Genomic DNA, 25,865 nt, shown 5'->3' on the forward strand with positions numbered 1-25,865 from the left:
ACTACTAACCAGCATGGTGCCCCTCAAAGTAACAGAGCAGAAAATGAAATACCTAGGAATAAAGCTAACAGAGGATGTTGAAGACCTATATGAGGAAAACTACAAAACATAAAAACAAGAAATAGAAAAAGACTTCAAAAAATGGAGAAAAATACCTTGTTCCTGGATGGGCAGAGTAAACATCATCAAAATGGCCATATTACCAAAAGCAATATATACATTCAATATGATTCCAATTAAAATTCCAAGAACATACTTCATAAAGCTGGAAAAAAATGATGCGAAAGTTCATCTGGAAACTCAAAAAAACCATGAATAATCAGGACTATCCTGAAGAATAAGAACCTAGCAGGAGGGATCACAATCCCAGATTTCCAAACATATTATAGGGCAGTGGTGATCAAAACAGTTTGGTACTGGTACAGAAACAGGGAGGTAGATCAGCGGAGTAAAATAGATAATCCAGAAGGGAACCCACATATGCACAACTACCTAATCTCTGACAAGAAAAAAAAAAAAAAACAACCCAGGAAGAAAGGAAGGTCTCTTCAATAGATGCTGTCAGGACAACTGGCTAATAGCACGTAGAAATAAGAAGCAAGTCCCACACCTTTCACCATACACAAAGATCAAATCTAATGGATTAAAGATCTAAACCTACACCCAGAGATCATCAAATTTTTGGAAGAAAAAGTTGAACATACTTTGCAAGACATAAGAGTGGGCAAAAACTTCCTAGAAAAAACACCAAAAGCAAAAGAAGACCAAAATAAAAAAATGGGATTACATTAAACTAAGAAATTTTTGTACAGCAAAGGAAACAGTCAACAGAATAAATAAGAAACCAACAGAATGGGAGAATATCTTTTGCACGCTACAGAGAAAATAAAGGGCTAACTTGCAGAATATACAGAGAGTGCCAGAACAATAACATCAAAAACAAACTAGTCAAGAAATGGGCACAGGAAATGGGCACTTTACAAAAGAGCAAATTCAAATGGCTAACACATGAAAAAACACTCCAGCTCTCTGGCAGTAAGGGACATTCAAATAAAAACAACACTGAGGTTCCACCTAACGCCTGAAAGAATCACCCATGTACAGAAAAATACCAACACCATCTGCTGGCGAGGTTGTGGAGAAAAGGGAATCCTACTCCACTGCTGGTGGGAATGCAGGCTAGTGCGGCCACTATGGAAGTCAGAATGGAGAACACTTATGCAATTAAAAATTCCCCTACCGTATGACCCAGCAATACCACTTCTAGGAATATATTTGAAAGACTTGTTATACGACAAAGCAACATGCACCCCAATGTTTATTGCAGCACTGTTGACAATTATAAGAACTTGGAAGCAACCTAAATGCCCATCAGCAGAGGACTGGATAAAGAAACTGTGGTTCATCTACACTATGGAATACTACTCAGCGATTAAAAAAAATGAAATGCATTACTTTGTGGCCAAATGGGCCACACTAGAGACCATAATGCTAAAGGAAATGAGCCAATCTCCAAAGGTCAGATGTCATATGTTTGATACAATATAATATATGATATGATATATATATAAATCTAGAGATATCATGTGAATCTTACTGTATGTTAATCAGTGTTACTTCATACTTGTACCTAGTGTAACAGGAACTTGTGATGTAATTCATTAGTTAATCATCCACAAGAGGTGGATTGTTTATAACCACCTGAGATAGTCAGTATCCACATATAACTGTTATTGGTACAGCCCATAAACAACAAAGGCCTAGTCTTCACTGTACCTACATCAGGGTCCCATTAGGGCCCCAGGATACAAGAATTAACCTCCGGGCTCGGCAGCATGGCCTAGTGGCTAAGGTCCTCGCCTTGATCCCATGTGGCCGCTGGTTCTAATCCCGGCAGCTCCACTTCCTCTCTATCTCTCCTCCTCTCAGTATATCTGACTTTGTAATAAAAATAAAATAAATCTTAAAAAAAAAAAAGTGGTAGAGAAACCACTTAGAAAAAAAAAAAGAAAAAAAAAAAAGAATTAACCTCCAACGAAAAGTTTTTCTCCTACATGGCTGGGAGACACTCCAGTGGAAGCATGATGGACACACATTATGAACCTAGAGGGGAGAACAGAAGGGAGGGGAGGGAATTTAGGGGAATTTAGTGGGAAGAGCCCACTGCTAACTAAATTGTATAAAAAAAATTGAAAAAAAAAAAAAGTTAACGGTTGGGTTCATGTTTGTGGCACAGAGAGCAAGTGACCGCCTGCAAAGCCAGTATCCCATATCAAAGTGCAGGTTCAAGTCCTGGCTGCTGTGCTTCTGATCCAGCTTCCTGCTAATGTGCCTGAGACAGCTGAGGGTGGCCCAGCTGTGTGGGCCCTGCCCTCTGTGTGGGAGTCTTGGATGGGATTATGGACTCTTGGAATTAGCTGGGTAGCTACTGAGGCTGTTTAAGGAGTGACCCAGTGAATGGGAAATCTTTCTTTCCCCCTCATCCTTTTTTTATAATTGCCTTTCAGATATATTTTTTAAATAAGTAAATGACTGAGAATAATTATTGCTTGTGACTAGGAGGCTTGCTTGATTTTTATCATTTTGTAACACTTGGCTCTTTGGAATCATTTACTGTAATTTGCTTTTACAATCAGTAGCATCAAAAATCTTCCTCTGTGTTTTGTATTTTGACTTTCTCAATAATTTCTCCTTTATCTTTATGAAACTTACATCTATTGCAATGTGGTTGAAGGTAGAATTCATTTCATTATATGAAATGTATTCACAATAATCAGCCAAGATTTTTAGAGTTTCCAAGTGAATCTGTATCACACACCCCTTCTAGTACAATAAGTAGACCTTACTGTCTTCATCTGAAAATTCATGTTCTTCTCTGCTGCTGTTGTAATCTGCTGAATTGAGAGATTCAACCTCACTTTCTACATTGAGTTCATCTGTCAGATTTGTGATATTTGCTTTGTTATCAGGTAATTCATCTGAATTTTCTTCTAACTGCTGTTTTTTAGATGAGGCATGCTGGGGTCCACGCAGTAGGTGTGGATGACACGATGGTGTGACTAGAACAGCACCCGTTTGGCAGTGCCCAACAGATGTCTCTCTGACCACCTCGATGTTGTTTCACCCTTTGCATGGACGCTCAAGCACCCCACTAAGAATTCTGTAACCTATTGTGGCATTGTTTTTTGCCCCTGTGAGATGGCTTTTGCAACCAATGTGAGCTTGAGAATTAATGTCGCTGATAATCTTGGTGTGTAGGCCTTTGACAATTTACACACAGGAGCACAATTAAGCCTATGTCATTTCTGGACACCTTATTGAGTACTTAACCATTGCCTCAGAATCTGGCCCATACATGTAGCACACCTTCTAGGAAAGGGCTTGATAAATATCCTAAATATTAATGCAAGTGATGGGAGTAAGAGCTGAAACTGCTGTGGCAATAAATATAGTTATTGTTATCTCAAAGGCTAGCCTGTATTTGCAATTTCTTTGGAGCATAGAAAATGTAACTGTTTTAGTCGCTTTTATAATTTTTAACCAAAGGAATTAATGATGTTTTTATTAAAGAAATATGCTTTTAATTATTGATTGTTTATGGGGTTGTAAAGCCTATAGTTGTAGGGGGATTTAACATTTGAAACTTTTGTCTTGGATTTTTACATTTTTTTCCCTTGTAACCTATTTTTCCCATTAAATAATGGGTAAATTGTAGAAATAGAAATGTGGTAGGAATGTATTACTGATTAGCATGTAATCTCATGTGCCTTGGCCTTGGAGTCCTGGCTGTCGCTCCATGGCTACTACTGAAGAATGAATAAATGCTTGCTTTGAAGAATATGAATACAGTATTTTGCTGAATTATCTTTAGGGGCACCTGCTTAGTCTTGAATTGCAGACAGAATGACCAAATGTCTGTACATGCCCCCCCTTAGTCTTTGAAGTAAAATAGAACAATTAGTTGTTTGTGTAGAAGTTTGTGATGTGGGCTCGGCAGTGTGGCCTAGTGGCTAAGGTCCTCGCCTTGATCCCATATGGCCGCTGGTTCTAATCCCGGCAGCTCCACTTCCTCTCTATCTCTCCTCCTCTCAGTATATCTGACTTTGTAATGAAAATAAAATAAATCTTTAAAAAAAAAAAAAGAAGTTTGTGATGTGTCTGAGTAAATAAAAAGGACAGCTTCTTGAGCTGTTGCGAAAGGGCACCAAGTGACAGTGTCCGTGCCTTTCATTATTGCCGACTCCACACACCCTTCCCGAGCTCCGAACTCACCTGGAGCTGAACTCTGGCAGAGGTAGATAGCCTAGAAGCCAAATTTGAGATAAAGATTTCTGTAACTCTTTCTGGGGGGTATTTTTGATCTTTCTTGCCTTCAAAGTGATATGTGTTCTCACAGATATGTGTGGATATGATGGCTCCTGCTGAATGACTACTACCAAGTTTATAATCATTGTATATATTTTTCTTATATTTTTTTCGTATAGAACTAAGCACTCCAGACAAGTCTCCTAGATCATTTGAACAATATACAATATGTTGTTACTTCTTACGTCTTTTTGGTTTAAAAAAATTTTTTTTATTGGAAAGTCAGATTTGCAGAGAGAAAGAGAGACAGAGAGAAAGATCTTCTATCCACTGGTTCACTCTGCAAGTGGCCACAATGCTGGAGCTTGAGCTGATCTGAAGCCAGGAGCCAGGAGCTTCTTCCGGGTCTTCCACGCAGGTGTAAGGTTCTAAGGCTTTGGACCATCCTCTGCTGCTTTCCTGCCACAAGCAGGCAGCTGGATGGGAAGTAGAGCAGCCAGAACACGAACAAGCACCCATATGGTATTGCAGTGCATGCAAAGCAAGGATTTAGGCACTAGGTTATCATGCCATGTCCCTACTTTTTACTTCTTACCATATATTTGGTCATCATATATGATATATATTGGGATCATCATTGGCACCATCATTATGGCACAGTGGGTAAAGGTTGCTTCCTGCATTGTGGGCATCTCATAGGCATCACTTTATATCCCAAGTGCTCCACTTCCAATCTGGCTCCTTGCTAATGCAACTAGAAAAGCAGCGGAAGAGGACCCACATGTTTGGATCCTTTCATATATGTGTGAAACCTGGATGAAGTTCCTGACCTTTGACTTCTCGTCCTAGCCATTGTCATCTGGGGAGTGAACCAGTGAGCGAAGGATCTTTTTCTGTCTCTCCGTCTCTCTGTAACTCTGATTTTAAATAAAGAAATAAATCTTTAAAAAGCTATATGTATAGCCTAAAATATTTATATATATATATGTTAAAATATGTATATTTCACAGTACATATGTCTTTGTGTGTATCAACAGACTAATAGCATATAAAGCAGTGGGTTTGTTCTAGCCAGGATGTTTAGTTCTATGATGTGCTTACAGCACCTGGAATCTGTGATGTGCTTACAGCACCATCAGTAGATACAGTGATGTTGGGGTTCCACATTTACCTCTCACTTCCAGGTGGTATCTGCCCCTCAGTGTGGGGCCTGTTGAGCTAGGAGTATGTGTCAGAGCCCCCTTGAGGTTTCCCCATTCTTCTCACAGGGTACAGGATTTCATCTCCCAGGTGTTGGTGACCAACCCACTCTTGGAACGCTAATACAGTTAATACAGAGAAGGGGGCTGCATGTTGGGAAACAGGCATGACTTTGCCTAGAGGGGGTCAGGGTGGCTCCTCTGCTTCAGCTTTTTGCTCTACTTTCCTTACTGTGACACAGACTGAATAGGACCCAGAGGGAACTGAGTGTACCTCTATTGCTTAAGCTTTGCTTGTTTAAAAGAGTGGTAAAGAGAAAGAGGGGAGGAGGGAATCTTTCACCTGCTGGTTCTTTCCCCAGTTGGCAGCAACCACTAGGGCTGGGCCAGATTGAAGTTATCAGCCAAAAACTTGATCGCTGGTCTTCCATGTGGGTGGCAGGGGCCCAAATACTTGGGGCATCTTTTACTGCCTTCTCAGGGATATTAGCAGGAAGCTGTATTAGAAGCAGGGTACCCAAGTAGCCAGGACATAAATCAGTGCTCCAATATGGGACTTAACTCAAATCACCACTCCAGTTAACATGCTGTACCACAACATGAGTCCCCTTTTTCGCGTTTCTTGAGTAGTCTTATTTGCATTAATTATTTTAGTTGTCTCCCTGACTGGAATCAGATTCGAGGTAAGTTTTGGCTATGCTTGTTACTAGATATGTAAGTTAATTTAGTATTTGAGTTGTGTGAAGTGTATGAGTAGTAATACCTGACTGCAGTTGTGTTAAGCATAAAGTTATATATAAAGTGCTAAGTGTAAAGATAAGTAAAGTGTTGATGAGCGGCAGCTCCAATTTTTGTGATTCTTCTTACATGGAGACTATAGATCTTTTTTTGTAAAGATTTATTTATTTTTATTGCAAAGTCAGAGATATACAGAGAGGAGGAGAGACAGAGAGGAAGATCTTCCATCCAGTGATTCACTCCCCAAGTGACAGCAACGGCCAGTGCTGCGCCAATCCGAAGCCAGAAGCCGAACTTCTTCCAGGTCTCCCATGTGGGTGCAGGGTCCCAAGGCTTTGGGCCGTCCTCAGCTGCTTTCCCAGGTCGCAAGCAGGGAGCTGGATGGGAAGTGGAGCTTCCGGGATTAGAACCGGCGCCCATATGGGATCCCGGCGTGTTCAAGGTGAGGACTTTAGCTGCCAGGCCACCTTGCTGGGCCCGAGACTATAGATCTTGATCCTGAGAGTTTCTTCAGAGTTCCAGTTGTGATCGTAATTCTCTATTGGACATTTGTATTTTACTATTTTTGTAGTGCTAATTAAGCATTTAGCTCTAAAGAGATAGAATCTTCTCATTCATCAAAAAGTTTGGATGGACCTGGCGCAGTAGCCTAGTATCTAAAAGTCCTTGCCTTACATGTGCCAGAATCCCATATGGGTGCTGGTTTGTATCCCAGCTGCTTCACTGATTTTTAAATATACTTCTTTTTTGTTTAACGTTTATTTTAAATGTTTACATAGTCAATCAGGGTGATAAGGATCTAGAGTTAGGGAGAAGTGAGTGTGATCATTGTTTCCAGGCTTTCTATTTCTTCTTCCCATTTCTGAGGGAAGGGGAGAGAGAAAGGGATAGGCCATACCCAGCCTCCCTACCAACCCAGTACCTGAAGATTGGGAAAGGCCACCTGATATCAACCCAGGGTCGCAATGGTGCATGTTCCGAAGGTTGTGCCCAGGTGGATGCAATCGTTCTTTATGCCCTGCAAATGATCTTCTGTGTGCCCAGATGGCCCTGGTTGAAAAAAGCTCCTTCTGATGTAAGGCCTCATGTTCTCGTGCTTTGTTCTTCGTCACAGCTGATGGATGTTGGTTTCTCGGTGGCAGGAACGCTCATCAGAACTGCTTTCTCAGATTTATCTGTTCTTCACCCACTGATTACTAAGTGTTGGTTTTTCCTTTATGTTCTTTTTTATGCTATTACCAGAGCACTTATGCTGTGTATTGTGATTACTGTATACACTTTTCTCCTTTCAAATAGAGTGTATGTCCCCTTGAACATGGTTACTCCTGGTTTTCATTTACTAACATTGATTCTCTTTTTCTTCCTCTTACTTTTTTCCTTCTTTGATAGCATAAATCATCCAAATTATGATTATACTCACATAAACAAGAAATAACCTTTTTTTCTACAAGTGTCAGTATTTTAGGAATGAAATGTAAGTAATGATTATGTGTTATGTTAATGGTTGTAGATGATCATATTATTTTATATAATGAAATTCTTGATTTAATAAAATTGTAACTTTCAGAATATTCATATTTTAACAGCAGTATTGTAAATTTTTCAAAATCTTCTTCCTATAGAAATTTGGTTAAGAAGTACTGTCCCAAACGTTCATCCAAAGATGAAGAACCAAGGTAAATTATGTATCTTTATTCATAATAATTTTTAATTTATATTTTAGAAAAATAAATATGCTGTTGGCTTTTTAGTAAATATTTTAAGAATCTTGTTTTAACTTAAAAACAGTGTTTATGAAAAGAGAGAAGTGCTGTTTATTTCTTACTTCAGTGGGCCTGATCAGCAGTTTTCTGGGATAGCTGAAGTATGAATCCAAGTAAAATATAGACCCATAAAAATTCCTATTGAGTAATTTAGTCGCTCAAAGAAAGGGATTTTTTTTTTGCAGTTATCTACTTTTTAGATTCTTACTTTTACCTTTAAAGATAATAAAATATTAACAGGTTGGTTTAAACGGATAATGAAAAGGAATAAGATTTGCAGGGTAATTAAAAATTTTGAAAAACAAAGTGGGGGAGTGGTCTTGGGGCTGGAGTGGACAAAGCTGGGAGCCAGGTTTCATTACAGGCTTTGGTGTGGGTGGTTGCAGCCCAATAACTTGAGCCATCACTGCTGCCTCCCACAGTCTGTATCAGAGCAGGAAGCTGTAACCGGCAGCCGGAGCCAGATACTGAACCCAGGTTCTTTGGTGTGGGACGGGAGTGTCTTCACTGGTGTCTTTAACATCTAACCCTCACCTAAAGGCGATTCTTGAATGCTGAAGGAAAGGTTAGAAATATCTTAGGAGCTTTTTGGCAGCCTTAAGTGTGGACTACGTGGGTGGCTATGAAGTACAGATACCAGAAGATAATACACTTAACTTTGTGTGTAATTGTCAGTTGCTATGTGTTAGTGTTAATAGAGTCTTACTTGAGCTATTAGCCTTTCGCCATAAGTATGTTCTTCAGTGCGTTCATTTTAATACAGTGATTGTTTTTTTTTCTCTCCTTCCCTTCACACACATTTTTACCCTTATTTTTTGTCCCTTCTTACCCTTCTTTGGTGCCAACCATAATGGCATTTTACCTCCATTTAGGATGTGGGCAGGTATACAGGCAGCTGTGCCAGAGCTGGTAGCAAAGTTGTTCTATAGAGCAGCCATCGAGATGCATTTGAGAGGTATGATTGGCAGGTTCTGTCCTCGAGAGCAAGCACATCATCTCTGCAACAGGTTCAGCTGTCAAGCCTAGAAATCCAATCAAGTTCATTCCCAAGCTCAGGCCAGTCAGTTGGCAACTAAAGGTTCCTGTATGCCAAAAGAGCTTGCAGGTAGTATTTCTGTTATTTTCTGACCCCAAATATCCCTTTCTTTACAAATTAAAGGTAACTTGAAGATGAAAGAACGTTTGCAGCTTGAGTTTAATGCAGGATTCTTCCCATATACAATTAATCTAGAACCAGTAGCTGGGGTGTAGATTGAAGAAGTTAAAATTTGTCAAATGTTAGGTTCAAGTCTTACTTTTCCAAAAATAATTATCAAGAAAGTAAAAGTGAATTTCACCATTTTAAAACATGTTTTTGCCAGGTTTACCTCGTGTATAGCCTTTTTTAACATCCTTAATGAGTTAAATGACTATGCAGGACAACGAGAAGTAGTAGCAGAAGAAATGGCACACAGAGTATATGGTGAATTAATGAGATATGCTCATGATCTGAAAACTGAAAGAAAAATGGTAATTTTTTTATCATTTTTATCCCATTATAATAGTATGTGAAATATTTTCACAAAGTAATTACTTTAAAACAAAGCATGTGATGAGTGTAAACTTGCTTTCTATTACACTGAATTTTTTCTAGGTAAAATTTGCAATTAGATGGCTCTGTATTTTATGATCCTTTTGGATTTTAGAACAAGGTTTGGCAAACTCATTCATGGAACAGGTCTAGCCTACCATCCCTTTTTGTTTCCTCATCCTCATAAGCAAAGAAAGCATAGTTTTATGTTTCTAGGTGACTGAAAAAAGCATATGAAAAGCGTATCTCATGATATGTGAAATTATATGAAACAGAAATTTATGTCCATAAGAAATAAGGCTTTATATTAGCAGATCCACAATCAATGACTGTGGCTGCTTTTACGTTACATCAGCAGAGCTAAAGTTTTGTGACAGAGGACATGAGACTTGCCATACCTAAAATGTTTGCAAGTATTAGCTGACCTTTACTGAAAATGTTTGCTAGCCTGTATTCAAAATAATCTTTTTTTCTACATACATCTGTGTTAAAAGGTATATTTAAAGTATTAAAATAATGTTAGAAAATATAAAATGTACTTTAGAGAGTTTGGCTTTTCTCTGTTTTAGTAAAGGTGTATTTATTATTAGTTCCTTGAATAAGAATGAATGGAAAGATTTTTAGCATTTAGATTTTATTCCAAGTATAATTCCTCTGTTTGTTTTATTTCATTTTCTTGTTGGTGGTGGTTATAATCTTTAGCATCTCCAGGAAGGACGCAAAGCACAGCAGTACCTTGACATGTGTTGGAAACAGATGGATAATGTGAGTTACAGTGTTTTCATGTAACACAGACTTAGGTCAGCTCTAAATTCTGTTATGGTTCACGTCTGTTTGAATTTAATGTTTGTTAATATATTATTCACAATTTGACATTTGTTTTGTTGTGACATGCTTTTTAAAATTCCAATAGCTACTATGAAATACTAATAGAGTAAAGAGTAGGGAAATAGTGATTCATTTTCAAAGAGTCTATGTTTTTGTTTTTTGGTTTTTTTTAATTGTTTTGATTTATTTGCGACAGACCGAGATAGAGCTCTCACCTACTAGTTCTTTCCCCAGTTGTCTGTAGTGGTTGAGGAGCCTAGGCTGGGAGCTTGCCCTTAGGTGGCTGACAGGGTCAGTTAGGGAATCATTGCTGCTCTCCAGAGTCTGCATTCCTGGGAAACTAGAACTAGAATCTGAAGCCAGGTTCAACAGTGTGAGACATAGGTATTTAAACTACTAGGCTTAAATGCCTGCTGCCCTTGGAAAAGGGTTTGACTGAGATTGTAATAACCACGGTTCTAGCTCTGCATTTTTTTTAGAATTCTGTTTCTCATGGGTCCATCTTTAGCATGAACAGAGTGTGCTGTATTATATGGACTGCTTTTTCCTATTCATTGGCTCTTTAATTTTGTAAATGGTTCTAATATTGGACTGCTGACCAGAAACCATCTAGATATTGGAAATAAAGGGATTTGTAGGGCAAAATATTTTAATTCTGTGAGACAAAATTAGAAAAGCATAATAATTACTTAGGAAATTTTTCTTAAATGTACTTACTACTCTGGATTTTCTTAAATGTTCTGTTTTATAGTAAATAGAAAAACAAGTGTGCAGGGAGCACTAGTCTCCTTTACTTAAAATGTTGTATCAAATGATGTTTTATTGTACAAAATATTCTTTCTGAGCTCTCAAGTTATAAACAATTTGTTCTTTTTAAAAAGTTTTTTAGGGCCAGGTGTGATGGCTCAGTTGACTAACTCTTTATCTTGCAAGTGCTAGGATCCCTACGGGCGCCATTTTGTGTCCTGGATGCTCCACCTCCCATCCAGCTCCCTGCTTGTGGCATGTGAAAGTAGTAGAGGATGGCCCAAAGCTTGAGACCCCACAGCCGCATGGAAGACCCAGAAGCTTCTGGTTCCTGGCTTCAGATTGGCTCAGCTCTGGCTGCTGTGGCCATTTGGGCAGTGAGCCAGCAGATGGAAAATCTTTCCATCTCTTGTCTCTGTAAATCTGCCTTTCCAATAAAAACACGAACACCAAAAAAATCTTTTTTTTTTATTTAAAGATTTGTTTATTAGAAAGAGGGGAAGATGGGGAGCAGGGGAGGAGAAGGAGAGCTTCTATCTACTGTTTTACTCTTCAGATGGCTACAATGTCTAGGAAGGACCAGGCCAGAGTAAAGAGCTGGAAACTTTTTCTTGGTCTCCTACATGGATGGCTGGGGCTAAGCAGTTGGACTACTGTTTTTCCCGGACCAGAATCAGGAGGTGGATAAGAAGTAGAACAGCTGGAAACTGAGCCAGTGACCATTTGGGATGTTATCTCAGACAGCAGCTTTACTTGCTGTACTGCAGTGCCAACCCTTAACAGTTGATTCTTTTTCATATCTTATTTTTGTGATAGACACTGCGTTTCTTAAAAATTATGCTTAAGGAAGTTTTTCATGTTAAATTAATAGACAACCTGCAGTAGTTAGAGAAATAACTTTAAGCTGTTTAAAAACTGCAATTCTTGCTTTCGTCCCTTTTAAAAGCATATTTGAAACAGATCAAATTTCTGTTGTATAATTCTATCACTGGTGCAGGATCTATCAGCAGTGTTGATTGAGGACTCTTGGGTGTACTAATAGTCTCTTTTCATTTTTGTTTTGATTTTCTTTTTAATTGGTTTCAGCAAGACTTTTAGGGAGTGTTTACATTGGTTAAATTTTAAATTGCCTCAACAAGCCACCTCATCTTCTAATGAGAGTGTGTATGTGTTTGTGTTTTCATTTGCACAAAAGATCAGACTGCTCTACCGCTATGCTATGCTCATAAAGTCCATGGTTTCTTTAAAAATTGATGTTGTACAAATTCTTGTTAATATGAGCTAGAGAATGATTGACAGTTATCAAATATAATTTACAAAGATTATAAGAAAGAAGCATCAGAAATGTTGGAGAGATATTGTTAAGAATCAAGAATACTGTGGACAAAAAGATGAGTTCAACCCTAATCATGTTTACTGAAAGGGTCCCTAACATGTACCTTGGAGGGCCTGGCACGATAGCATAGTGGTTAAAGTCCTTGGCTTGCACGCGCTGGGATCCCATATGGGTGCCAGTTTTAATCCCGGCGGCCCCGCTTCCCATCCAGCTCCCTGCTTGTGACCTGGGAAAGCAGTTGAGGATGGCCCAGGGCCTTGTGACCCTGCACCCGCTTGGGAGACCCAGAAGAGCTCCTGGCTCCTGACCAGATTGGCTCAGCTCCAGCCGTTGAGACCACTCGGGGAGTGAACCATCGGATGGAAGATCTTCCTCTCTGTCTCTCTGTACATCCGCCTTTCCAATAAAAATAAATCTTAAAAAAAAAAAGTACCTCGGAGATACAGAATGATGTTCTTTTTGTGGAGCCTGCAGTCCAAGGGGAAGATTGACAAGTACCATTTCTGTGTAATATGCTATTTCCTGGTATTGTGTATGTCCTTCTTATTTAAGCCAAGAAAATAGAATTGTAGAATTTTTTAAAAGTATGTTTACCTGTTTATGTGTTTGAGAGTTACAGAGAGAGAGCTTTTTTGTGCTGGTTCACACATCTGAGAGCTGCAACAGCCAGTGCTGAGCTAGGCTGAAGCCAGGAGTCAAAAGTCTCATCTCCATCTCTCACAGAGGTGGCAGAGACCCAAACATTTGGGCCATTTTCTGCAGCTTTTCTCAGACCATAAGAAGGGAGCTGGATCAGAAGTGGAATAGCTGGGATATGAATGCAGGCAGTGGCTTGAGCCTCTACACCACAGTGCCAGGGCCTACAATTGCAGAGTTCTTAACATGTTTGAAATAATGGAGAGGAGATACAAAGAACTTGGAGAAACATTGAATTAGTGACGTAGTATTGAAAAATGAGAAAACAGAAGACAGGATAAATAAAGAAGGTGGTACTAGCCTTCAAGATGACAGCAGAAGAGAAGAATCATGAAGGTCTTGAAGCAAATTGAAGTGTGAAGTGTCAAGAGATGCCAGGTATATCAGCTGGGAGGCTGCTAATGACAAAGCATCCTGATTCATGAGCTGAAAGCTGAGAAATGGAACTCTTCAGGCAGGGTCAGTAGCTCAGCAAAGTCACCAAGGCTTCATCTCCTTTCTGTCTGTGTCCCCTTTGCAGTCTGCCATGTTGGTGCTTTCCCTCAACCGTGTCTTACCAATAGCAGTTGACTTGAGCAGCCAGATACTGTATTCTCAGGACAGGAAAAGAAAGTTCTCTAACCATTCCTGCTTATTGGGGAAGGAAAACTCCCCGAAAACCCCCTGCATACTTCCTCATGGGTGATTCTGATGGTTTTGGATTATTTACCAATGCCCTGGCTGTGGGGAGACCAGGAAAGCAAATACCACCCACTTCAGCCATTTGTATTGGGATGTAGCTCGGCTCAGAAAGAGTGGGAAACTACAAATGGCTGTTATTAGCCTGCCACACCAAGGGTGAAGATGAGAATCCTTTCTGGACTATACTCCTCCACAGTATGAAGATATACTTTCTGGGAAAGATTATTTTTATTATTTCTGTACTGCTGTCTTCCCTTAGCTGTTGCAAAGATTTTATTATGTATTTGTTTTTATACAAATAATAAAACAATTTAAGAATATTTTTGCATATAAATGACATCCACTTTGCATCACAATTAACAACTTTGGCTGCTCAGTTTGAAACCACAACTCTCAACTGGATTTCAGAGAATTAAGTTTGGAAAGCAAAGTTAAGAGTTCAGATTTTGAGACAGACTTAAAAAGAAAAGAAAAACTGAAAGAATTCCTGATGTATCAGAATTAAACTGTAGAGATATTTAACCAAGAGAAACTGGGATTGTATAAGAATTAAGTACACTGAAAACTAAGCAAAATTTTAAACTATGAACTCTAGGCTATAAAACGGGTTTGCAGGAAATGAATAAAATAACTTAGTTGTGCACAGTTTTCACAAATTCATTGTAGTTTGGGTTTAAGATTGGGATCTGGGGATCTGTGGTCTGACAGGTGTACCTGCCAGCCGCCTTCAACACCAGTATCAGTATGGTCAGTGGGTCAGTTCCAGTGCTAGCTGCTCTTCTTCCAACTCAGCTACCTGCTTATGGCCTGAGAAAGCAACAGAAAATAGTCCATGTCCTTGTGCTCTAGCACCCCTGTGGAATGAAACTCCTGGCTTTGGGTTGACCCAATCCCAGCCATTGTGGCCATTTGGGGAGTAAATCAACTGATGGAAGATCTCCCTTTCTTTCCTCCCCTTTCCTTTCTCTCTCTCTAACTCTGCAATTCAAACAAGTTAAAAATAAAAAATCAGTGTCTGAGCTAATGGTATTCAGGACACCTGGCTAAAACAGTATTTTACTACTATGGAAAGGTAATTCCACTCCCAAGCTACTGTAGGATACCATCAAAAAGGTAGAAAAAGAAATAACAAAGACAATTAATGAAACAGAAAAAATAGCAAACTAACCAAAAGCCCTGCTCAAGATGAACATATAATAAAAACTTGACCAATGTATTTTTCTTAGTGGAAGGAGTTGAGATACAATTATTAGTTTAGTCTTGCCTGTGTTTCTCTTTCATAGTTTAATTAATGTCTGTTTTTTAATGCACGTGGTTCGGCTTTTAATAGGACATCTTAGCTTCAGTGTATAGTTCATTTCTATATAATACACAGTGACAACATTTTAAAGTGATTTTTAACATGAAATCTTTTTTATGAATAATTTTTTAACAGAGTAAAAAGAAATTTGAAAGGGAATGTAGAGAGGCAGAAAAGGCACAACAGAGTTATGAGAGATTGGATAATGATACCAACGCAACCAAGGCAGATGTTGAAAAGGTAAGAAATGATTCGAGCTAATTTTGATGTCAAAGTATAATTACCTACATATGGAAAAAAGTCACACCATCTGTATAAAATAGGTGACTGTCTAAAATATATAAATATTTATTCATTTTATGGGTCTGAGAAGGTAATTAATATTATTATAGTTGCTGCATTCAAAATACAGAGGAAAAATGTAATTACTGTTAGGATTGAGTTTCGGTCTTGTTCTAAAATAAGGTAGAAAGCCTTAGGGTTTGCAGATAGGACCCGAGCACTGTGCTTTGTCATCTTTCCAGAGGGGAAGTACAGTGTGGAGCATTCATTAATGTTAGGAGCAGTAGCCTTGTTACTGCTGATACTTAGCTTTCCCCTCCCCATGCCTATGCTGCCTGTTATGTTAGAATAATGCTCAAATGTTCGTATTTTGAAATATAGGTGAACTTCACCTCACACTTCTGTAGTTATTAAAGGACTACCATTAGTATGTTTCTTCCTTGGATTTTTTGATTCTCTACAGGATCAGAATGAGAAAAAAGGGATAAAGGAGTAATTTATTCTCTGCTTTCCATTTTCTTTACTATTTAAAAAATCCCTTAAAATCATGTAAATTCCAGGTTATGCTTACCTTAAGGTCTTGTAAGTATAACTCATGTTGCTTGTACTCATATATTTTCTACCCTCTTTTTAGTGACGTATCATACCTATAATGATAGTGAGTTCCCTGTTGCTGGAAATGTATAATTTCCCACCGACTACTCTTTACGTCCCCTCCAGATTTAAGAGTTTTATATATTGACTACATTCTTCTCTATTTTAATGTTTTTGAGATTGTAGAAAAAAATGTCAAATCTTTTTTTCTGAATGGCTTTTTTATGTATTTAAAATGCATTATTAGGTGAATTGTCATGTTTCTTTAGCTGTTTCACGTGTGTTCCAATTATAGAACTGGAGCAGTTTCCTCTGACAGAGAAGAATTTTGGAATCCTGTAGAAGACAAGGGGAAGGGATAAATGAATGTGCACCTAGGGTTTCAGATTGGAACTTGGAATGCATTTTTCTGTAAAAATGGTTTGGACCATGGGATTTAGGGTTCATGTCACTTATTTTATAATCAAAAATGCTGTGGATAAAAGGGACTTTTATGGGCTTATCTGAAATGTTGGCTGCTTTTTATTTTCATAGACCATCTCATTTCCGAGTTAAGAACATAACTTGTAGATGATTCAGAAGTGTTTTATTTTCTCAGTGTTCTAAAATATTTCTGAAGCTACCTGTGTTTCTTTTCTGATTAAAAATGTAACATTTCAAGATAAAATAGAATTTATTTAGTCATTCCAAATTTGATTTTGATAGGACAGGTTTTATTTGAATGGATTGTTAACAATGAGAAGGTTAATTACAGTTGGGAAAGGAAAAATATTATAATGAGATCCCTCTGGTCATAAGATCTGTAAACATCTCTTTAATTTTTCCTGGTTATTCGTTTGAATCAGACCATTGCATTTTTCTCTGGATACTGAGTGTTAGCTTTTGTGTTGATTGGACCTAATTTAAGTGTAATTTTCAGAAAAGTGAATTGTTATGAATTTGTTGATAATAATTTGGACCAATTTGCCTTTAGGCCAAACAGCAGTTGAATCTGCGTACACACATGGCTGACGAAAATAAAAATGAATATGCTGCACAATTACAAAACTTTAATGGAGAGCAACACAAACATTTCTACGTAGTGATTCCTCAGATTTACAAGGTAAATTTTTGAAAAACAAAGTTAACCTAGTTTGGGAGAATATGTTTTAAAATATTAGATTTAAGTTTAGATCTTAGATGGTCTTTTTAGCTTCACTACTCAGCAAGGCTAGTGATAAAATAATTCGCTATGGGGACTGGCATGGTGGCCTAGCGTCCAAAGTCCTCACCCTGAACGCACCAGGATCCCATATGGGCACCGGTTCTTTTTTTTTTTTTTTTTTAAAGATTTTATTATTATTGGAAAGCCGGATATACAGAGAGGAGGAGAGACAGAGAGGAAGATCTTCCATCCAATGTTTCACTCCCCAAGTGAGCCGCAACGGGCCGGTACGCGCCAATCCGAAGCCGGGAACCAGGAACCTCTTCCGGGTCTCCCACGCGGGTGCAGGGTCCCAAAGCTTTGGGCCGTCCTCAACTGCTTTCCCAGGCCACAAGCAGGGAGCTGGATGGGAAGTGGAGCTGCCAGGATTAGAACCGGCGCCCATATGGGATCCCGGGGCTTTCAAGGCGAGGACTTTAGCCGCTAGGCCACGCCGCCGGGCCCACCGGTTCTAATCCTGGCAGGCCTGCTTCCCGTCCAACTTCTTGCCTGTGGCCTGGGAAAGCAGTCGAGGACGGCCCAAAGCCTTGTGATCCTGCACCTGATTGGAAGACCTGGAAGAAGTTCCTGGCTCCTAGCTTTGGATCAGCTTGGCTCTTGCTGTTTCTGTCACTTACAGAGTGAATCATCATACAGAAGATCTTCCTCTCTATCTTTCCACATCTGTATATCTGACTTTGCAATAAAAATAAATAAATCTTTCAAAAGAAAAGAATTGACTATGAATATTAATTTGGAAAGTAAATTTTTGCTTGTGTTGAAAAATTAATGCATTTGAAAGAGTGAACAGAGAGGGGGAAGAGATGGATCTATCCACTGTGCCTGACTGCTTGAGGCATTCTCGTTTGCTTTCCAGGAACATTTGTAGGAAGTTGGATAAGAAGCAGAACAGCCAAAGCTTAAACTTGCTGGCATCTCATTTGTATTGCAAATAGCAGCTTAACAGCCTGCACCACAACACTCATCCCTTTGTTACTTAACTTAACAAATTTGCTTCACATTTATTTAGTGATATTATAAGCAGGTCACTAAAACAGTGACATTTTTGAGGTAAGTTTTAATCAGAGAACTTCAGAAAGTTATTATAAAATAGCAATAAAGTTCAAGGGTGGACATTAAGGCACAGTAGATTAATCAGCCACTTGGACCACCCATATTCCATTTCTGAGAACCTGGTTCAAGTCTTTACTACTTTACTTTGGATCCAACTTCCTGCTAATGCAAATCGTGGGAAGCAGCAGGTGATGGCCCAAGTACTTGAGTCCCTTCTGCCTAGCGGAGTTCAAACTTTTGATGTTGGTTTAAGTCTGGCATAGCCCTAACACTTTTCAAGTAACAGCAAACATTTAAAAATGAAAAAAAAAGTGTTAATTTTGGTGCAGAAAATGTGAAATCCATGTATGAAAGATCTTCAGAAAGTCTTAAATGCATTTGATGAAACATTATGCATGGATTTAACAATATTTTTGCACTGAAATACTGAAATAAGCTTAATTCCATTTTCCCTTGGGCCTTTTGAAGCACTCTGCTACTGTATCATTAAGGTGAGGGTGTATTGTAATCTACTCAACGTGAATTGGCACATACCTTTTTGACACCATACCAGGATCATTGGCATTAGTCCAGGTGGTAGAAATATGTCTTTATGTGTTTGCTAGTCTGGTACTGCCTGCTTATCTTAGAGACTGTGTTTGATCCTAAATGTATTTTGGGCCTTGAACTTGCTTATAAATTCTGTCTGTCATCACTTGATGATAGTAGTTGCCAGACTACTTCAGATAAAGACTCAGGAACGTACAAGAGGGTTGGAGTATGTTACTTTTTTTTTTCTAGAAAGAAAAGAATAGGAATGTGGTAAACATGCTGAATAAGATAGTCTCTAGGAGAGCAGGATTGATGTGAAAGAGTGCTGGTGTACTTTTTTCTTTGTAAGCCAGGTTAGAACAACAAAGAAAGCACAGTAAGAATAGGTAGACTCCGGTGGGTATCAGATTTTGGTTATTTAATCCAGAGTGTCAAGCCTGCCAGTCCTCACCCCAGTGTTTTTTTAAGCACTCTAGCTCAGTCTGCCTATTCCAGGGATACCTGAACTGGGAGATAAACTATTGCTTGTGTTTTGGAACCTGTTCCTTTTTTTTTTTTTTTTTTTTTTTTTGACCTTGCTGTGGAGCAGTTTTGCCATCTTGGGAGGCCAGGAGTAAGAGAGAGAGGGAAAGAAAGAGAGGGAAGGGAGATGAGAGAGATGAAAGTAATCAAAGAGAAAACGTGGTGTGAAGCCTATGGGAGTTTGAGTACTTAAATAATGTCGTTTCTTCCTAGCAAAGAACAAGGTCAAAATACATTGAAATTATTGAGCTTCATGGACCCTAGTGTATTTGTTGTTATACATATACTTGTCAGTAGTGTGTGCCAATGAATTTTGAATTATTTTATTGTGTCATTTTAACCTCATGATTCATGAATACCCCTGTGTCTTCAACTCTTTTAAGAGGCTGTTTTATCTGGGTACCTGTTGGTCTGCAGTCATCTGTGGACCCTTGGTCCAACCAGGTTTTAAAAAGTATTCTAAACTAGCTTAAATGCCTCCAATGCACACATTATAGACTACTTGCTTTTAAAAGCCAATTACTCTTAAAATTTTGTCTTCAAATGGAACTGTTTCTTTAAGTATATACATGAACTTCTCTGATTAAAGAGTAAAATGTTGGCAAGGGATATGGCAGCCTGAAAAAGGAGTTCTTTTAGATAAAGTCTTGAAAACCAGTGTCAACAGGCCTTGGGATGATAGGTTTTTTTTTTTTTTTCTTTTACTGTTTATTTAGCAAACCTTAGGTTTAAGTTTTGTTAAGTCTGCATTTGTTAAAAGATATTAGCAACAAAAATTTAATGATTAGGATAAATGGAAATTTAACTTACTTTTTGGGAAGGGTCACCATTTGGTCTTTAGAATGATAAGAAAATTCAGTTTTCCCTTTTTCCCCCTTAACTCCTGATAATTAGCAACTACAAGAAATGGATGAACGAAGAACTATTAAACTCAGTGAGTGTTACAGAGGATTTGCAGACTCAGAGCGCAAAGTTATACCTATCATTTCAAAGTGTTTGGAAGGAATGATTCTTGCTGCAAAATCAGTTGACGAAAGGAGAGTAAGTACCGTCTAATTGTCTTTGAAGAAATAAATTTGGTTTATGTGTACAAGTTAAGTAGTAAGATGAATTGGGAAAGGGGTGAATGCGATCTCTCTTCATTCTAACTTATATTCCATAGAATAAATTCTTGAAGTCGATAACACTCCTTTGGGCTCTACAGACCATTCTGAATGCTACAATTTTGATTCAGTTAAAAAAAAAAAAAACAGCATATTGTCTAACCGTATCTTGCTCCCCCCTAGTTTTTAATTTCTAATCCAGAAATATAACTAACCTGTAGACTGTATGTTATGTTTGTCTTGTACTGTTAGACTAACGAGAATTTAAAGAACGATGAGGTCATACAGGTCTACATTTGTCACAGTTGCCTTGAACACAAGAGCTGATATTTGTGCTCAGTTAAAAACATGGTTAGTGGCCCCGAATTCATTGCCTAGTGGCTAAAGTCCCTCCCCCCCTTGCACGTGCCAGGATCCCATTGGGTGGGTGCCAGTTCATGTCCTGGATGCTCCTCTTCCCACCCAGCTCCCTGCTTGTGGCCTGAGAGGATGGCCCAAAGCGTTGGGACCCTGCAACCATGTGGGAGACCTGAAAAAAGCTCTTGGCTCCTGGCTTCAGATCGGCTCAGCTCTGGCCGTTTATTGGCCACTTGGGGAATGAATCGTGGATAGGGGGTCTTTCCTCTGTATCACCTCTTCTCTGTAAATCTGACTTTTCAGTAAAAAATAAATAAAATACTTTGAAAATGGTTAGTATCTGGAATAATAGTATCAAGGCATTGTAAGAAGTGAAAACTGCTTAGCCCTCTTCCCCTTGAGAAGACAGATCTTCTCACATTGTTTTTAGAAGTAAATAATATTGGGCCCTGCGGCATGGCCTAGCGGCTAAAGTCCTCGCCTTGAATGCCCTGGGATCCCATATGGGCGCCAGTTCTTATCCCGGCAGCTCCACTTCCCATCCAGCTCCCTGCTTGTAGCCTGGGAAAGCAGTCGAGGACGGCCCAAAGCTTTGGGACCCTGCACCCGCGTGGGAGACCTGGAAGAGGTTCCTGGTTCCCGGCTTCGGATTGGCATGCACCGGCTCGTTGCGGCTCACTTGGGGAGTGAAACATCGGATGGAAGATCTTCCTCTCTGTCTCTCCTCCTCTCTGTATATCCAGCTTTCCAATAATAATAATAAATCTTTAAAAAGAAGTAAATAATATTGGCTTTTAATTGAGAGGGGAGGGTAAGAAGGAGAAAAGGAAAAGAAGAAACAAATCTACACCTGCTGTTTCAACATCTGAGACTCAGCCAGGCTGCAGCTAGCAGCCTGGAACTTCAACCCTGGTTTCCACAGGAATGATAGGAACCCCTCTACTTGGGCTGTCACCTGCTGTCTGCTAGGATAATCATTAACAAACAGGAATTGAATTTAGGAGACAGCAGGATGTGAGTGTCCCAAGTGATGTCTCAACTACTGTGCCAAATACACCAATTAAGGTGTTGCTGAATCTTTTAATAGGGTCATTTCTTAGTAAACACTGATTGAGTCATCGAAAACCATGACTGACAGAAACTGAGGCTATGAGGAAAGAGCAAGAGAACAGAATTAGTGTTTGGAAAATGTCAAATATGTACTACATATTTCAGAAGTGACTGCAATGCATCAAGTAGAGATTATTTAAGTGTTAGAATTCTTACTGTGACAACAAGTATAATCATTTAAAGTCGAAAAAGGAAAGAGGATTTTTGGCTTTTTGAATAATTGGGAATACACAAACATACTTCAGAAAGCTTGTAGAGAGATGGAATTTAAACATGTTTATGCTGGTACAATGAATTTTTGGAATCCAGGAGTAGCTTTTTTTTTTTATAAGTGTTTTCTGTGAAGTTTTTGAAGACATTTTATATATTTCTGTATGCCAGGATCCAAGGTTTTTCAATATTATTGGGCCCCTTTTCTTACAGTCTTTACCCTTAGCAATTGATTGCTGAATTAGTGAATGCTGAATTAGCATTAGTGACAGAATTGAAGTGTGGCTTTTAGCTAAGTGAAGAACAAAAAATGTATTGCTAGTAGAAATAGATATAGAAAAAGAAGAGGTATTTAGGAATGGGGAGGAATGTGTGGAAATGAAATATTCTGTTTGGAAATAATGAGTTTGAAGTATCAATAAACCATTCAGTTAGAGGTAAGTATTTCTAGAGATAGTATGTAATTTTCAGGTAAACCTTTATGCTTTAGATGATATTAAGAAACTGTATTTCCAAGGACGCTTCTTTTATTCAGTACTGTTTATGAAATCTCTGCCTATTGAACATTCACAATGTACATTTTATTTATCATTTTATCTGTTGGATGAATAAAAGCCTTTCTATTTGTCTCTTAACTCTTTCATGATTAGATTCTGTTCGTTCCCATGGCCAGCTTCTTTGCATACATACAAAGCAAAAAGTCTGTTTCCATCAAAATGTGTCAGTTTCTAGTTGATAATTCTTTCTGTATTTTTCTTTTTAATTTTTTGAGAGATCTATCTAATGGGGCTGGTGCTGTGGCATAATAGGTTAAGCTTTCATCTCCAGTGCTGACATGCCATATAGGCACTGGCTTATGTCCCAGATACTCCATTTCTGATCCAACTCCCTGCTGTGACCTGGGAAGGTGGAGGAGGATGACTTGAGTCCTTGGGCCTTTGTGCTCACATGGGAGACCTGGAAGAAGCTCCTAGCTTTGAATTGGCTCAGCTGTTGTGGTTATGGCCATTTGAGGAGTGAACCAGTTAATGAAAGATCTGTCCTTCCTTTTCTCTGTAACTTTACCTTTCAAATAAAATATAGAAATATTATATTTATAGTATACAATAAAATTAAATATAAATAATATAAATATGAAAATTTCAAATAAAAATTTTAAAAAAAAGGAAGAGACACAGAAAGAGATCTTTCATCTGCTGATTTCCCTGCCTCAAATAGCTGCAATGGACAGGCTGAAGCCAGGAACTGGGAGCTTGCCCTGAGTTTCCCACCTGGGTGCAGGGACCCAAGCACTTGAGCCATCTTCTACTTTCTCAGGCACATTAGCAGGGAGCTGAATTCGAAGTAGAACATCTGTAACTCAAACTGATACCCTTATAGGATGTTTAGGATGCAGTGCTGACACTAGTTTGGTTAGCAAACTATTAGCAATAATAGTTAGTCTTTAGTTGAATTTCAGGGTGTTAAACCTGAATAAAAACATTCATGTATATGATAAATTGTTTTTTGTCAGTATAGTTCTCCTAGTGGGTTTGAAAACTTATTAAAAATTCACAAGAAACTTCTAATGATTACTGCAAAAGTTTTTTTAAGCTTTATTTTCTTGCATTGATTACAGTTTTGAAAGTGAATGTATTAAGAAATGAATTGATTCTGAAAATTTCTGTTGCTGTCTGTAGGACTCTCAAATGGTGGTAGACTCCTTCAAGTCTGGCTTTGAACCTCCAGGAGATTTTCCATTTGAAGATTACAGTCAGCATATTTATAGAACCATTTCTGATGGGACTATCAGTGCATCCAGACAGGAAAGTGGGAAGATGGATGCCAAAACCACAGTGGGAAAATCCAAAGGCAAATTGTGGCTCTTTGGAAAAAAGCCCAAGGTAAAAAAAATCATAAATTCCTATATGCTAATCAGGTGTTTTTACTGTATCAGTTGCATCAATGTAGGTATCGAATGGTTAATTGTTAAGTTGTAATGAAGAGTTAAACATTTTCAGTTGAAAATTTAAGCTTATACTTAGTAGAAAACAGTTTTTATACCTCGGTAGTAAAAATGTAGTCTGGATTTAACATTTCATCGCAGCTTGGTGTTTAGCTAAGTAAAAGCAGTCCTTATGCAGTTATGTTATGTACTTTTGAAATTTAACTTGTAGATAATTCCCACTAGATTTTCTAAGGAAACATGGTCTCATTTAAAGACCACCAAAACTGTAATTGTTAATTGGGATGCATGGTTGTCTATTACAATAATAAATGTCAAATTAGATCATCTAGTAATGCTAATAACATTTTTGTTATTACCCATGGGCATTTTTCATGGGGAAGTCTTGGTGTTCTTGATTAATTGAAGTTTAGAATTTCCTAGTTTGCCAAGAGAATCTCACTGTTTATTAGAACCCACCTTTTGATATGACATTTAAGTTAGCAAAATGGAATAGAGGAATACTCTTTCATAATGGTTTAATGATTGCAGTAGTGTCCTGTCAGTGAGAATAGATTTTTTTTTTTAAAAGAATATGTATTTATTTGGAAAGCAGTGTTACATAGAGAAAGGGAAAGAAATCTTTCATTCACTGACTCACTCTCTAAGTAACCAAACCACTGGGACTGGGCCAGGCCAAAATCAGGAGCCTGGATCTTCTTCCAGGTCTCCCAAATGGGAAGCAGGGATCTAGCACTTAGGCCATCTTCTGATTTTCCTAGGCACATTGGCAGGGAGCTGCATCAGAAACACAGCAGTGGGGACATGAACTCATGCCCATTTGTGATGCCAGCATTGCAAGTGGCTGCCTTTCCTATTACCCAAAGGCTGGCACCAGAAACGTACTGTTACTCTGAAGTGCTGCGTTTATTAATGTATATTAGTTAATTTTCTCATGAGTATAGATGAAATTTAATTTGAATTACAGTATGATTATAATTAAAGAGCACAATTATTATTAACTCAGCCTTTATTCATAATTCTCAAGAAGTTGAGAGGTAAGAATTTTTTTTTTTTTTGTTAGATCAGAATAGCCAGAAGTGTTTAGTAATGCAAGGAAAGCTGGGATTTAAAAAAAAAATAGTGGTAGGTGAAAGAATAATACAATATAAATTTGAGAAGAAAGCTTGGATATGATGATTTTTTTTTTAACTTATCTGTGATTATGTGTGACATTTACCTTTCTGGATAACTTCAGCTGTAGTTGCTGCCTTTATCTCTTGACAAATATAGGTTAAGAATAACTAACTAGGAATTCATGGTGATGCTAATATTTTATAAATCAGTTTTTTAAAATCTAGGTTGTATTGCTAACAATTTGTATATTCTGTCTGTATTTTTAGCCTATCATAAAAGCTGATCAGTTGAAATCATTTTTTTTAAAGTGAATTTGACTTTAAAATGATAGTTTTGGACAAAACTGTTTATTATAATATTTCTATAGAATATTTGAGGTATATTTTGTGAAAAGTATGTTACCAAAAATAGAGATTTCATTTAGGGCGAAACTATGCACATTGGCTTATTGACTCCTTTCTTTATCTCCATATTAGCCACAGTCCCCACCCTTAACCCCTACTAGTTTATTCACATCCAGTACTCCTAATGGGTCCCAGTTTCTCACATTCTCCATTGAGCCCGTGCATTATTGTATGAATGAAATAAAAACAGGGAAGCCCAGAATTCCTTCTTTCAGAAGCCTCAAAAGAGGGGTAAGTTTAGTAATGGAATAAAATGCATGATGGCCTATTG

The 25,865-nt window shown here is 38.2% G+C and overlaps 1 protein-coding gene across 3 annotated transcripts in view; it reads left to right on the forward strand.

The window, feature by feature from the left end:
* FNBP1L (formin binding protein 1 like) overlaps positions 1-25,865 on the forward strand; it is a 129,545-nt gene that overhangs the window by 67,094 nt on the left and 36,586 nt on the right. For 2 of the 3 annotated variants that reach the window (XM_058659280.1, XM_058659286.1), the window contains exons 3-9: positions 7,865-7,918; positions 9,367-9,514; positions 10,278-10,340; positions 15,299-15,403; positions 17,013-17,141; positions 20,244-20,390; positions 23,809-24,012. In XM_058659280.1, coding sequence (XP_058515263.1) covers positions 7,865-7,918; positions 9,367-9,514; positions 10,278-10,340; positions 15,299-15,403; positions 17,013-17,141; positions 20,244-20,390; positions 23,809-24,012 — 850 coding nt within the window. Of the gene's footprint in view, positions 1-7,864; positions 7,919-8,877; positions 9,111-9,366; positions 9,515-10,277; positions 10,341-15,298; positions 15,404-17,012; positions 17,142-20,243; positions 20,391-23,808; positions 24,013-25,865 lie in introns of all 3 variants that reach the window. The other variant, XM_058659292.1, reaches the window with a different exon arrangement.

This window comes from Ochotona princeps, chromosome 2 (assembly GCF_030435755.1).
Source record: "Ochotona princeps isolate mOchPri1 chromosome 2, mOchPri1.hap1, whole genome shotgun sequence".
NCBI lineage: Eukaryota > Metazoa > Chordata > Mammalia > Lagomorpha > Ochotonidae > Ochotona > Ochotona princeps.